At 40.7% G+C, this 15,764-nt stretch overlaps 1 protein-coding gene across 1 annotated transcript in view; it reads left to right on the top strand.

Annotated features, from left to right (window-relative positions):
- Positions 1-15,764, top strand: part of TTBK2 (tau tubulin kinase 2) — a 123,758-nt gene that overhangs the window by 65,763 nt on the left and 42,231 nt on the right. The window contains exons 7-9 of the mRNA XM_049782461.1: positions 1,049-1,114; positions 8,153-8,245; positions 10,906-11,031. Coding sequence (XP_049638418.1) covers positions 1,049-1,114; positions 8,153-8,245; positions 10,906-11,031 — 285 coding nt within the window. The remainder of the gene's footprint in view (positions 1-1,048; positions 1,115-8,152; positions 8,246-10,905; positions 11,032-15,764) is intronic.

The raw sequence follows: 15,764 nt of genomic DNA, 5'->3' as shown, positions 1-15,764 counted from the left end.
GTGACCCCCAAACAAAAAACATCAGTAATAAAAATAACAATAAGCTAAGGAAAGTGATGGAGGTCTTTTGGTATTTGGTAATAGTGGTGCAATAAATATGTACATCGCAAGTATGAACATTAACATTATTGTAAACCATGTTATCTCAATGATAATTCAATTTAAATGAAGTTCTTCATGGCCCTACACTTACTTGTAGACAGAGCCTGATTATTCGCAAATGTACTATGGTGCTTGTTATGATTCTAGGAATGTGAAGCATTTAATGTTTTCTAATATGACAGGTCTTATAATTGTCATAGATATCACTTTGTTTTAAAAGAGATAGAACAAATGGTAACACAAAACACTGGTGTTCTCGTTTTTGTTTGGGCTGGAGGATACTTCTAGCAGTGCTTGGGAATTATTCCTGGCTCTGGGCTCAGGGATTGCTACTGATATGGCTCCAGAAATCATATGGGATACTGGAGATTTAACCTGGTTGGCTACAATCAAGGCAAGCACCTTACCTGCTGTACTGCTCCAACCCTTAACATACTGTTCCTTTGAATATATAACTTAAAGGATTGGAGGGTGTTTTTGTTTTCCTTTTTGGTTTATTTTTGGGAGGGAACGGGCATACCAGCAGTGCTCAAGTGTTACTCCTGGCTCTGCACTCAGAAATGAATCCTGGCAGGCTCGGGGGACCATATGGGATGCCAGGAATTGAACCCAGGTCATTCCCGTGTTGGCCGTGCACAAGGGCAAACGCCCTACTGCTGTGCTATCTTTCTGACCAAGGATTGGAGGTTGAACTCATTGAAAAAGCTGTTGCCTTGCATATGTGAAGCCTATGGTTCAATTGGAATTTTCCCTGCCCCCCCCCCATTATATCTGATTTGGATGTACTCTCTAATTTTGTGTCAATTCACAATAAAATGTTAGTTAATTAAGGGGTCAGGTCCATCACGTAATGCACATGTCTTTTCTCTCAGCTTCATAGGCTCAAGTGTGCTGGGTATTTTGCTATTAAAACTCATTTATTATTATTTGCTTGGTTTGCTTGTAGCCTCGAGCTGTGGCAGGCTTTCGTGGAACAGTTCGTTATGCATCAGTCAATGCTCATCGGAACAGGGTAAGCATCTGAACTAGAGACATCCCTAATAAGTGTGCTTGTAGCATAAGTAAAATTTACATCTTTATGTTAGTGTGCACAGGCATGAAAAGTCTTGGGAGCAGAGAAAAAGTCATCAGTAATGCTAATTCATAGTGGGGTATATATTGGAAAACATTATATATATATAATTGCATAAAACAAAATCGCAAAAAATTATAGTTCTATTGATTTCCTTATTTCAGTCAACATCATTGTCATGGCTGCTTTTAAGTCTTCATCAGAAGGTTAAGAAAACTGATGTGCTTGGGATTTCCAGGCCTTGTCTTCATCTATTAGTACAAATAAATTTCTCTATTTCTTCTTTATGCCTTGTGTTATGAGAAGGCTTAGAACTATTTCCAGTTTTAGCTTGTTCTGTGGTGGATTTTATTTGTTGGTGTTCTTCCCTCCCCAGTCTGTGAGGTCTCCTTCAGCATCTTCCTCATTAGGAATTTAGTGCATTTATCCTGGTATATGTTGTTATAAGAACCCTTGTCTCATGCCCCAATGCCTCCCCCAAATTTCCCAATTGCTGTCTGGCATTAACTTTACTAAGGACAGAAATTATGATTTTTAAAATTCCAAAAAAATCACTGAACTAATAAAGAGTACAAGAATTGAACTTAAATTTAAATTAAAAAATAAACAGTAGAATAAGAGAGATTCAACAATAGAAGTCAGAATCCAAATATTAAATCAGTGAACCTTGAGGCAAATGTAAGGAATACCATCAAAGAAGAACAGATAATGGGGGAGGGGGAGTAATAAAGATAGCATGAGAGATATATAGCACAGCATCAGAAGGAAGTAGACCCAGGTAGAGGTCCCTGCTTGGTCCCTTGATCACTGCTGGTTAAAGAACAAAAATCAACCAAAACAGATTTAAGTCACAAAAAGGTAAGATTGCTGGTAATATTAACTCAGTAATAAAGCACTAGCCTTGATTGTGTGATTCCCTGAGTTTTCTCCCTGCACCACAGAAAACAAAGAAAGGTATTAAGGATGGAATGGGGAGGAAATTTAATGGTGAAGGGATCAATATACCATTCTTAAAATTCATTAAGATTTAATGTCTTAATTAAACTTCATTCATTTAAGACTTAAATTCATTCATAAATATGCACCAAGTGAAGGGGCAACAAAATATGTAAAGTAACTCCTATTAAGCCAAATAAGAGATTTTGACAGCAGCAATACAGTAATAGAATCCTTTAAAAACCTCATTCTCATCATTGGGGATGTCAGCGAGGTAAAAAATCAGCAAGGATGGGGCCAGAGCTAGAGCACAAGTGGGTAGTTGCTTTCCTTTCATCAAGACCAACACAGGTTTGATCCTCAGCACCCTAAAACTGTCAAGAGTGATTCCTGAGTACAGAGCCCAGAGTAACCCCTGAATACTGCTGTGTGTGGCCAAAAAAAAAAAAACAAACTAAAAAAAACAAAACAGCAAGGTAACCACAGCTTTAGATGAGGAATTGGAAAAATGGGCTTAATAAATATTTACAGTGTTCTTCATTCCTAAAAATCCAAGTACACTTTCCTCAAGTACAGATGAAATTTTTCTTTTTTGTTTGTATTGTTATCCTGCCACACTTACTCCAGGCTGTGTACTCAGGAATCAGTCCTGGAAATGCTTGGGGACTTTTTGGAATGCCAGGGATCAAACCTGGGTCAGCCACATGAAGGCAAGTGCTTTTATCACTGTATTATATCTCTGGCCCTACCAGAGGAAACATTCTTTTTTGTTGTTGTTGTTTTTTGGGCCACCCCTGGTGACACTCAAGGGTTACTCCTAGCTATGTGCTCAGAAATTGCTCCTGGCTTGGGGGACCGTATGGGAATGCTGGGGTCGAACCTTGATCCGTCCTAGGCTAGCGCTGGCAAGGCAGATGCCTTACCGCTTGCACCACTGCTCCGGCCCCCAGATGAAACATTCTTAAAGATAATCACATGCTGGAACATAAAATCTAAAATTCAATTAAGTCATTTCAAAGGCTGAAACATATTGTTTTTCAATCACAAGAATAAAAGTAGCTTGGGGATGGCTATATCATACAGTTTATCACTACCTACTACAATTCATGAATTTTGTCTCCAGAACTGTACTTGTGGTTTGGCTGGAATTTCCTGTGGAAATTTCTGTGTAATAAAACTTGTATCATGATATATCTAAAATAGTAAAATGATCAAGGATAGACACTCTTGAATTCAAAGAAAGACTTTTTCCAGTTGTGGGCATACTGAACACAGGCAACCTTGAATATTAACTAACTGGCTTAGGGGTTATTCCCAGAGAGATCCAAATCTGTTAACTAGAGACATGGAGCAAAAGCTGAGCTCTCTTAGCCCAACTCAGGACTACTCTGAATATTATTTTAGCACCCTATAGAGTTGGTCGAACAAACAGCCCATATATTCTTCTTCCTCTCCACACTTCCTCCCCAAGGCAAAAAGTGGTGAAGGGTATGTTACCTTAAAACAAACAAACAAAAAACCCCACAGAGATAGTACAGCAGGTAGTGCACTTGCCTTTTATGCAGCCAACCCAGATTCAGTCCTTGGCATCCCATATGGTCCCTTTGAGTAGCACCACGATTAAACCCTGATCACCACTGGATGTGGGCCCCCCCCCAATAAAAATTAAACAGAAAAATGGAATAGAATTAGTAATCAGGGGCCGGAGAGATAGCATGGAGGTAAGGCATTTGCCCTTCATGCAGGAGGTCATCAGTTCGAATCCCGGCGCCCCATATGGTTCCCCGTGCCTGCCAGGAGCAATTTCTGAGCCTGGAGCCAGGAATAACCCCTGAGCACTGCCAGGTGTGACCCCCCCAAAAAAAAAAACCACAAAAAAAATTAGTAATCAATCATAAAAAAGCTAAGGAAAACTCAAATATTTCAGGACTAACTACTATGTTTTTGAAGAACCGTTAGATTAAAAAAATAGAAAGAATTTCTGGAAACAAACGAAAATAATGATTCAGCTATTGAGAAATGTGGGACATAGCAAAAATAGTGGTGAGAGAAATTTATAGCAGGATAGCCTTAGATCGGTAAGAAAAAACTCAAAACAGTCTGACCTTATATTTTAAGATAATAGAAAAATGGGGCCAAAGCCATAACACAGCGGTAGAACATTTGCCTTGCATGAGGCTGACCTAGGATGGACCGTGGTTCGCTCTCCTGGCGTCCTATATAGTCTCTCGAGCCAGGAGCGATTTCTGAGCACATAGCCAGGAATAACCCCTGAGCATCACTGGATGTGGACTAAAAACAAAACCCAAAAAAGATAATAGAAAAGAGCAAGCAGTACAGTCTATAGAAGGAAGAAAGTTAAAAAAATATTGAGCAGAATAAATGAAATAGAAATAAAAAAGGCAGGGGCCGGAGAGATAGATTGGAGGTGGGGTGTTTGCCTTGCTTGCAGAAGAACAGTGGTTTGAGTCCCGGCATCCCATATGGTCCCCCCGATCTGCTAGGAGCAATTTCTGGGCATAGAGCCAGGAGTAACCCCTGAGCACTGCCAGGTATGACCCAAAAACCAAAAAATAGAAATTAAAAAAATAAAAAAGACAAAAGATCATTGAATCCAAGAGCTGATTCTTTGAGAGAATAATAAAATTGGCAAACATTAAATCAGTATACACACACAGAGAGAACCTTAATAAATAGGATAGGAAATGAAAAGAGAGGTTACAACAAATACTACAGAGAGACAAAGGATGATAAATACGATTAATAGCTCTATGTCAATAAGTTGGAAAACCTCATTTTTTCCAGAATCATACAACCTTCTAAGTCTGAAACGGGTGAAAATAGAAAATCTAAAGAAGGGGCTGAAGAGATAGCGTGGAGGTAAGGCGTTTGCCTTGCATGCAGAAGGTCAGTGGTTTGAATCCCGCTATCCAAATATGGTCCCCTGAGCCTTCCAGGAGCGATTTCTGAGCATAGAGCTAGGAGTAACACCTGAACGCTGCCAGGTGTGACCCAAAAACCAAAAAAAAGGAAAAAAGAAAATCTAAACAAACCATAAACAAGAAAAGAAAATGAAACTGTAACCAACCAAGACACTCCAAAAACAAAAGCCCAGGTCCAGGTTGATAGAAAGTTTTATGAAACCTTTCAAAATGGACCTACCTGTTCTTGTAGGCTCTTACAAACGATTGAAAAAGTAGGATTTCTTCCAGTTTCTATGAGGCCAATATTCCAAGACTAAAAACAAACAACACAACACACACACATAAACACACACACGCACACACAGCTACAGACCAGTAAACCTCATGAACACAGATTTTTAATTGCATGTTGTGAATGAGTTAATAAATTACAGTGATAATATATAATGACCCAATAGAATTTATTTTAGAATAAATGGATAGTCAAGATTTGGAAACCACTAATGCACTATCCCACATCAGAAGAAAGGAAAAATAAAAATCATATGATCATATTAATAGGAGCAGAGCAAACTTTTGGCAAGATTAAAAATTTATCTTTATGATAGACTTGCTCTTCAAGCCTGTGTTCCTTTTCACTTGAATTTGTGTCTTGCTTGCTAGTCTCTGTTTCTTTACTTTCTTATTTCCACTCTGGAGAATTCTGTATTCTCTCTCAAACATGCCTTTCTCCTTTCTCTTTCTAAATAAGTTTCACTAACCTTCCTTGCTTTACCAAACATAATACAATCCTTATGATAAAAATCAACAAAATAAGGATAGAGGGAACATATCTTAACAAGTAAGGCTACATACAACAAATTCGCAGTGACATCATACCAGAAGTCTATACAAACAATAAACCAATAGAGTCCAGTGTAGGCTACAATGTCAATATACAAAAGATATAATACAGAGATATAATGCAGCCAGGAAGTCACTTGCCTTACACATAGTTGATTCCAGGTTGATCCCGGGAACACTTTTGGTTCCAAGAGTCTGCCTAGAGGTGATCTCTGAGTACAGAACCAGAAGTCACCACTAGCACAGCTTGGTGTGGCTCACCCCCATTCATTTCGGTTTTCTCTTCACTGGTCACACAAATTGTATAAATTTAATCAGAGTAAGGGCAGGTAACAGATTCTCAGGGCAAATTTTTTTTTGTTTGTTTTGCTTGGGTCTACACCCGACAATGCTTAGGGAATATTGGCTCAGCACTCAAGAATCACTCCTGGCTGTGCTTGTGGAACCTGCAGTGCCAGAGATTGAACCTGGGTGGGCCCTGTGCAAGGCCATGTACTCTCTCACTATACTATCACTTTGGCCCTGCTCAGGGCAATTTTTTAAAAATTACTAATATTACTAATATGTCACTTTAATAGCTAGTAGTACTTTTTAACAATTGTTATTGCCTTTTTTTTGTTTGTTTGTTTTTGGGCCATACCCGGAGGTGCTCAGGGGTTACTCCTGGCTGTCTGCTCAGAAATAGCTCCTGGCAGGCACGGGGGACCATATGGGACACCGGGATTCGAACCAACCACCTTTGGTCCTGGATCGGCTGCTTGCAAGGCAAACGCCGCTGTGCTATCTCTCCGGGCCCTGTTATTGCCTTTTTTTTTTTTTTTTTCTGTGGTTTTTGGGTCACACCCGGCAGTGCTCAGGGGTTATTCCTGGCTCCAGGCTCAGAAATTGCTCCTGGCAGGCACAGGGGACCATATGGGACGCCGGGATTCGAACTGATGACCTCCTGCATGAAAGGCAAACGCCTTACCTCCATGCTATCTCACCGGCCCCTGTTATTGCCTTTTTAATGTAAATACTAAATATTGCATTAATGGTAGGCATTTGAGGTTTTTAGCTATAGGATGGAGGTAGGCATACTATCACAACTTTTGTCTTATATACTGAATATTTTTATACATGTCCACTTCCTAATGGTTGATAAAAACCCACAAAAGGTACCCCTACAAACAGCCAAAGCATGAACACCAGTTTCTCTATTCCCAGAATTCTTTTATGGGAGGGGTGTTTGGCGTGACCATACCTGGAAGTTCTCAAGGGACTAGGTGGTGCCAGAGTGTCAGCTGCATATAAACAAATAACACAATATTAAGCTTACCACAAAGAGTGGGGTGAGTGCAGTTAGAGTAATAACTACACTAACAACTATCGTGAGAGAAGTAGAATGCCTGTCTCAAATACAGGCTCAGGGGTGGGGAGGAGGGAGATGAAAGGCATTGGTGGTGGGAAGGTTGCACTGGTGAAGGGGGTATACTTTTTATGACTACAAACATGTTTATAACCATGGTGCTTAAATATAATATTAAATAAAAAAAAACAGCTCTCTCTCCCTCTCCTCTTTTCTCTCTGTCCCTCACCTCTATCTTCCTCTCTTCTCTTCTCCCCTCCCTCCCTCCTATTCTTTCTCCTCCTTCCCTCTCTATCTACTCTGTCTCCCTCTCCTTCTCCCTTTCTTCTCCCTCTTCTTTCTCTCCCTATATCTCAAAATTTTTTTAAATAAAAAATAAATAAAACAAGTACCTTGGGGAGTGGGCCTGGCCGGGGGTGGGGGGGGGGGAAAGTACCTTAACCCCTATACTGACTCTTAAGCTTCTGCCATAATTCATTTTACTTTGCTCTTAGGGTTTCAATTTTATTTTTGGTTTTTGGGTCACACCCAGCAACGCTCAGGGGTTACTCCTGGCTCCATGCTCAGAAATCGCTCCTGGCAGGCATAGGGGACCATATGGGGTGCCGGGATTTGAACCAATGACCTTCTGCATGAAAGGCAAATGCCTTACCTCCATACCATCTCTCCAGCCCCAGTGTTTCAATTTTTTTAAGTTGTACTTAAAAGCATAAAAAATTTAATTTGACATCTTAAACATTTTAACCATTTTAGCACTGTTCAGCATGGGTATGTTCACATTCTGTATCAAATATGTAGATATATTTATCAGATGTTTTTGTGGAAAAAAGTTAAAATTTTAGACTTACAAGATATGTACAAGGTTAGATCTTGGTGTAATATGCTCAGAAAGAGTGATAATGTATTTGGATTCTGGTTTTGTTCATGCAGGAAATGGGAAGACATGATGACCTTTGGTCCTTATTCTACATGTTGGTGGAGTTTGTGGTTGGTCAGCTGCCTTGGCGAAAAATTAAGGACAAGGTAATGTTATTGTTTTGTTGGGTGTGGGGCACACCAGCGGTGCTTAGGGCTCTACTCCTGGCTATGTGTCCAGGAGAGACCCCTGGCAGTTATCGGGGACCCTTTATAGTACTGGGGATCTGGGATAGGCAGCTGCCAGGAAAGTGCTTTCTCTGTGCTATTTCTCCAGCACAGAGGACAAGATGATTTTGGAAATGGAAATTTGTAGGGAAGAAAAAGAGAGTGGACTTTTTTATTTCCCCCCTGTTTGGGACCACACTGGTGATGGTCAGGGACTACTCCTGCCTTTGCACTCAGGAATCACTCCTAGAGGTTCTCAGGGGATCATAGTGGAATCCAGGGATCAAAACCAGGTCAGCTTCATGCCAGGCAAGTTCCCTAATCTACTATACTATCTCTACAATCCTTGGCCAATCACTTTACATGCAAAAATTAAAATTTATAATCACCCTTAGTATATTGAAGTATCTTAATTTGTATAAGTTGGTTTTATAGATCTAATGGATGTCATGACTTTTTTTTTTTTTTGGTTTCTGGGTCACACCTGGCAACTTACTCCTGGCTCTATGCTCAGAAATCGCTCCTGGAAGGCTCGTGGGACCATATGGGATGCCAGGATTTGAACCACCATCCTTCTGCATGCAAGCCAAATGCTTTACCTCCATGCTATCTCTCAGGCCCCTGGATGTCATGACTTTTTAAAAAATTTCTTACTAGCACTGTGCTCTTTGTATGGTTTCATACAAAAAACTTCTAGCATTACATCCTCCTCCATTGCCCACTGTCCACCCCCTGTTAGCTCTGTGGAGAGCTTGCTACTGAAAACTAGTTTTAGTCTTTTGGGCATTTTTTTATTCTCCTTCCATGTTTCTTTGTATTCCACATATGAGAGCAATTTGTTATGGATATTTAATGGATATAAAATAACCGATTTTAAGTTCAGTCATTGCTTTCACTTTAATTTCTATTCTCTTCTCTTAGATTTTATTTCTCTTTGCATTACCAATTAATTAAACTTGGAAATTATCGGGGCTGGATAGTTAACATGGAGGCAAGGCATTTGCCTTGCATGCAAAAGGATGGTAGTTCGAATCCCGGCATACCAAATGGTCCCCCCAGCCTGCCAGGAGCGATTTCTGAGCATAGAGCCAGGAGTAACCCCTGAACGCCACCAGGTGTGGCCCAAAACCCCCCAAAATAAAACTTTGAAATTATCAGGTTATATTTTTAATAGGAAACTATAAATATCTATGTTTATAAAGAAAAGCAGACCAGACTTAAGACCCAACTCTCTCTCTCTTTCTTTCTTTCTTTTTTTTTTTTTTTTTTTTGGTTTTTGGTTTTTGGGCCACATCCGGTGATGCTAAGGAGTTACTCCTGGCTATGTGCTCAGAAATCGCTCCTGGCAGACTCAGGACCATATGGGATGCTGGGGGATCGAACCATGGTCCTTCCTAAATTAACAAATGCCCTACCGCTTATGCCATTGCTCCAGCCCTCCAACTCTCTCTTTTGAGAATCTCTTAGTCCACATGAATAGGACTCTGTTTTCCTTTGAATTATATATTAAAGACACCCCTTTGTCCTAAAGAAATATACATTAAATTATTGTAAGGTCTGAGTTCTTGCTTTATGCTTAATTATTACCCTCTCAGTATATATCCTTGAGATTGTTACTAAGAGGCTATTTAAAAATTTTTATTAGGGCTGGAGAGATAGCATGGAGGTAAAGCGTTTGCCTTTCATGCAAGAGGTCATCGGTTCGAATCCCAGCGTCCCATATGGTCCCCTGTGCCTGCCAGGAGCAATTTCTGAGCATGGAGCCAGGAGTAACCCCTGAGCACTGCCGGGTGTGACCCAAAAACCACAAAAAAAAAAAAAAAAAAAAATTTTTTATTAGGTTGGGGTGGGGGCAAAAAATTTTTTTATTAGGTTATTATGATCACAAAGTTATTTATGATTGGGTTTTAAGAATATAGTGTTTTGGGGCTGGAGAGATAGCACAGCAGTAGGGCATTTGTCTTGCACATGGCCTATCTAGGAGAGACGGTGTTTTGAATTCTGGCATCCAGTACAGTACTCCCGAGCCTGCCAGGTGCAGTTTCTGAGCACATAGCCAGGAGGGCTGCCGGGTGTGACCCAAAAACCAAAAAAAAAAAAAAGAATATAGTGTTTTGATATCAATCTCTTCGCTAATATCTACTTCCCTCTATCAATGCCCCCATTTCCTTTTATCTGCCTTGATGAGGCACTTTTTTTTTTTTTTTTTTTTTTTTTTTGGTTTTTGGGTCACACTCGGCAGTGCTCAGAGGTTATTCCTGGCTCCATGCTCAGAAATTGCTCCTGGCAAGCACGGGAGACCATATGGGACGCTGGGATTCGAACCGATGACCTTCTGCATGAAAGGCAAATGCCTTACCTCCATGCTATCTCTCCAGCCCCGATGAGGCACTTTTTAATGATAAAATATTTCTCCCTAACCTCCACCATTGTTGGCAGAGTTCTCTTCCTGTCATATCCCGCTTACACCACCCCCCACCCCAGTGGTATGCTTTCTCTAAGAACAAGTTCTCATGATTTTTGTTTCTGTTATTAAAAGGCTCTTATTGTTTCTCTGTTAAGAGAAATTGACTTTGGCTCTTTTCCTTTTTATTTCCCAGGAGCAAGTAGGTTCTATTAAGGAAAGATATGACCATAAGCTAATGTTAAAACATCTCCCTCCGGAATTCAGCACCTTTCTGGACCACATCTCCTCTTTGGATTATTTTACAAAACCAGACTACCAGGTAATCATTTTTGTGAGTACTATGGGTTAAATCTCTTAGTCTATACTGTCTTTATTCATTTTAACTTTGAAGGTGTTTTAAGTGAACTTATACTCACCACTATGCCACCAAACACACACACAAGGAGGTTTCTAGAAGAATACTGTGTTGTTACATCCTGAGAAATGTGAAATTAAACTGTGATGACATTGCCAATTTGTGTATTTCCTCCCTCTGAATATACTTCGAGTATTAGGTTTATTCATTATATAATAGACTATTGTTCTTCTGTGATTTATTTGACATGTAGACTGATTATAGTTAAGTTATGTAAGTCCACAGCTAATTTTTTGACTAGAAGGAAATGTCTAGTTAGACAATGCGTCTCTCCAGGGCTACATATCATACTTTGTTATGGGATAATAGTCAGTGAAGGTCATTGGCTCCATTATGTCTGTGTTTAGTAAATCATTTTCTTAGACTGTCAATACATGAGGCCTTTTAGGGATTGAGTGCATCACAAATTGTTTTTGTTTTTTTTTTTTTTTTTTTTTGGTTTTTGGGCCACACCCATTTGACGCTCAGGGGTTACTCCTGGCTATGTGCTCAGAAATCGCCCCTGGCTTGGGGGGACCATATGGGACGCCGGGGGATCGAACCGCGGTCCTTCCTTGGCTAGCGCTTGCAAGGCAGACACCTTACCTCCAGCGCCACCTACCCGGCCCCCGTGCATCACAAATTGTATCTCTGCCTTCAGTTAGTTGTATTTTAGAAGTTTCTGTTGCTCTCAGAGAGAACTTGGTAAGAGCTTACTGTAAAATAACTGCTGCCACTGAAAGCATAAGTAAAATCACAATGATTAAAGATATATTAATTCCTCTTTTTTATTTGAAAAGACCAGCATGTAGACTTTATGTTAAAAATCATGTTTTGGGAGCTGGAGATATAGTATGGAGATAAGGCATTTGCCTTGTGTTTCAGGACGGTGGTTTGAATCCCAGCATCCCATATGATCCCCCGAGCCTGCCAGGTGTAATTTCTGAGCGTAGAGCCAGGAATAACCCTTGAGCGCTGCCAGATGTGATCCAAAAAACAAAACAAAACAAAAATTATGTTTTGGGGCCGGAGTGATAGCACAGTGGTAGGGCATTTCCTTTGCACGCAGCTGACCCAGGACAGACCTGGGTTCGATCCCTGGCATCCCAAATGGTCCTCCAAGCCTGCCAGGAGCAATTTTTGAGTGCAGAGCCAGAAGTAACCCCTGAGCACCAGATATGGCCCCAAAACAAACAAACACAAATAAAAATGTTTCTTAAAATATTGTTAGTATTTCTCTATCAAAAGATTTTGCTGTGGGGCTGGCATGGTGGCGCTAGAGGTAAGGTGTCTGCCTTGCCAGCACTAGCCTAGGACTGACCGCGGTTCAATCCCCCGCCGTCCCATATAGTCCCCCAAGCCAGGAGCAACTTCTGAACGCAGAGCAAGGAGTAACCCCTGAGCGTCACCGGGTGTGGCCCAAAAATAAAAAAATAAAAAGATTTTGCTGTAAAAAAATATTTTTTTTGCTGTGCAGATCTAAAGTGATAGCATAGCATGTAGGGCATTTGCCTTGCACACAGCTGACCTGGATTTGATCCCTGGCATTCCCTGAGTACCACCAAGTACGGCCCAAGACAAAAAAAGGAAAATATTTTGCTGCATACATAATTATGATTGTTACCCTAACCTACATTGAGCTGAATAAAATATATATGCATCTTTGTTTATTCTCAGCCAAGACCAAAGTTAATAATTTTATAGTAAAAGTATAAAATGGTATACTTTTGCTATGAGCATCTATATTTCATGAAGTTTGAAAAGTAATTCTGGTCATAGATAATTTACCAAGTTGTTCATAGAAAGAATATTAGCTAGTATCCTATTACTCAGACTGACAGTAAGAAGAGACTAGAGAGGGGGCTGGAGCGGTGATGCAAGCAGTAAGATGTCTTCCTTGCGCTTGCTAGCCTAGGACGGACCATGGTTCAATCCCCCGGCGTCCCATATGGTCCCCAAAGTCAGGAGTGATTTCTGAGTGCATAACCAGGAGTAACCCCTGAGCATCACCTGTTGTCCCACCCCCAAAAAAAAACATAGACAAAAATAAAAGAGATTGAGAGAGATGACCTATTTGCTCTTTACTAGGAATCATTTCTAAGAATAAATATTGACATTTGCTTTTAAAAGTGTTATAGGGGAGGGGCTGGAGCGATGGCACAGCAGTAGGGCGTTTGCCTTTCATATAGCTAACCCAGGATGGACTGAAGTCGAGCCCCCGGCGTCCCATATGGTCCCCCAAGCCAGGAGCGATTTCTGAGCACATAGCTAGGAGTAACCCCTGAGCATCTCTGGGTGTGGTCCAAAACCAAAATGAAACAAACAAGTGTTATAGGGGACCAGCTGGCTAGATAGTACAGGAGGTAGGGCATGTACCTTGCACAAAGCAGAACCAGATTCACTCTCTAACACTGTTAATCCACCAGGAGTGATTCCTGAGTACAGAGCCAAGTAAGCCCTATTTGGGGCTATGGCCCAAAGACAACAACAGCAACAACAAAAATTTAGCAGATTTGATTCTTTTTCTTTTGGTTTGTTTTCATTTTTGTTTTTGTGTTTGGGCCACATCTGGTGATACTCAGGGGTTACTCCTGGCTATGCGCTCGGAAGTTGCTCCTGGCTTGGGGGACCATATGGGACGCCAGGGGATCGAACCGTGGTCCGTCCAAGGCTAGCGCAGGCAAGGCAGGCACCTTACCTCTAGCGCCACCGCCCAGCCCGCAGATTTGATTCTTTTTTTTTTTTTTTTTTTGGTTTTTGGGTCACACCCGATGACGCTCAGGGGTTACTCCTGGCTATGCGCTCAGAAGTCGCTCCTGGCTTGGGGGACCATATGGGACGCCGGGGGATCGAACCGTGGTCCGTCCTAGGCTAGCGCAGGCAAGGCAGGCACCTTACCTTTAGCGCCACCGCCCGGCCCCGCGGATTTGATTCTTGATCTGCTCAAACTACTTTCTATTTCCTGGACCCTGATAACATAGGAGTTAAACTTGTCAAAATGCTTAGGTAGGCTGTTTGTCAAGCAAACGAAAGGAATTGTATGAAAAAAAAAACAAACTCATATGGGTCAGAAAATGCTTTATTTCAGCCTAGCCCAAAGCAATGGGTCATATGAAAAGCAAAAACAATAGGAAGAAAGTTATCAGTAAATGAAATAATATAGATTTTTGAGTAAAACAAAAACAAAACAAAACCTGAAAGAAGACGGGTAGGAACAGAAAATGTAAATGACAACAGGGATAGTTTGAAATTAAATTGGAAAGTAAGAAATCAACTAATTTAAGTCCATTCAGACCTTATTAGAAGTTTGGAATTGATTCTAAGCAATAAAGATGCCTTACAAGTCTAGTAAGCAAGAACATGGTGATCCAATTTGTTTTTTAAGAGAACTAATTTTGCAGTTTATGTGCATTCAAATGAGGCAAAGTAGAATTAGTGGATACTTAAAAAGGTACTTAAATAGGCCTAAATATACCACAGAAATAATTTTATTTTACTTTATTTTATTTTATTTTTTTGGTTTTTGGGCCACACCCGGCGATGCTCAGGGGTTACTCCTGGCTGTCTGCTCAGAAATAGCTCCTGGCAGGCACGGGGAACCATATGGGACACTGGGATTCGAACCAACCACCTTTGGTCCTGGATCGGCTGCTTGCAAGGCAAACACCTCTGTGCTATCTCTCTGGGCCCATAATTTTTTTTTTTAATCAGTGTATTGGGATAAAGGGGGATAGCATAACAGGTAGAAACTCCCCCAAACCAGTGTATTAACAAAGGTTTTTGTTTTTTTTTTTAAATCATAGTATGGTATAAGTTAAGTTAGTTTGCTATTATAGGTAACTCTAGGATAACTTTGATTATCTAGATTCCAACCTTTTATTGTTGTTTTGGGAGGTGCTCAGAGCTTACTCCTGGCTCTATGCTCACTCTGGAAAGCTCAGTGTATCATATGGGGTTCTGGGGATTGAACTCAGGTCAGTCATGTGCAAGACAAAATGCCCTACCCTCTGTACTATTGATCTGGCCCCAAATATACCTTTTTTGGGGGGCATCTTCATTTGTACACAGACTTTAGAGTCACCAGGAAAAGAATGAGCAAAATGAATGTGCATGATTGCTTAAGGGTTTTATTTTTTGTTTTTGAGCTACATCCCACAGTGTTCAAGGCTTACTTCTGGTGGTTAGCATTCACTCCTGGTAGTGCTCAAGGAACCATATGGGGATACTGGGATCAAACCTGGGTCAGCTGCATACTCTCTTTAGTCCTAGTTCAGGGGTTTTATAACCAGGATTAGAGGTGACATTTTAAACAAGTATACATATACCCAAAACTTGGTCACATTGGCCGAATACCACAAGTACTACAAGAAGGATGGAAAATAGGGTCTTCACTTATGGGTAGGAGACAAGGAAAGGTAATGGTCTTGCCTTGAATGTGAATAGTAGAAATTATCTGTCCCTTAATCTATTTTCATTCTTCATTGTATTTTATTTTTGGGGGGACCTTACCCATCTGGCTCTGTACTCAAAAATTACTTCAGGTGGTTTTCATGGGACCATAGGAGATACCGGCAAGAACCCTACCTGCTATCCTATTGATCCATTCCTCTCCATTAGTGGATCAGCTACAATGAAGCCCTCATCGCTGTCAAAAATAA

The sequence above is a fragment of the Suncus etruscus genome, chromosome 10 (genome assembly GCF_024139225.1).
Source record: "Suncus etruscus isolate mSunEtr1 chromosome 10, mSunEtr1.pri.cur, whole genome shotgun sequence".
Classification (NCBI taxonomy): Eukaryota; Metazoa; Chordata; class Mammalia; order Eulipotyphla; family Soricidae; genus Suncus; species Suncus etruscus.
The sequence above is the reverse complement of the archived record's forward strand: the minus strand, read 5'-3'. Positions and strand labels throughout refer to the sequence as shown.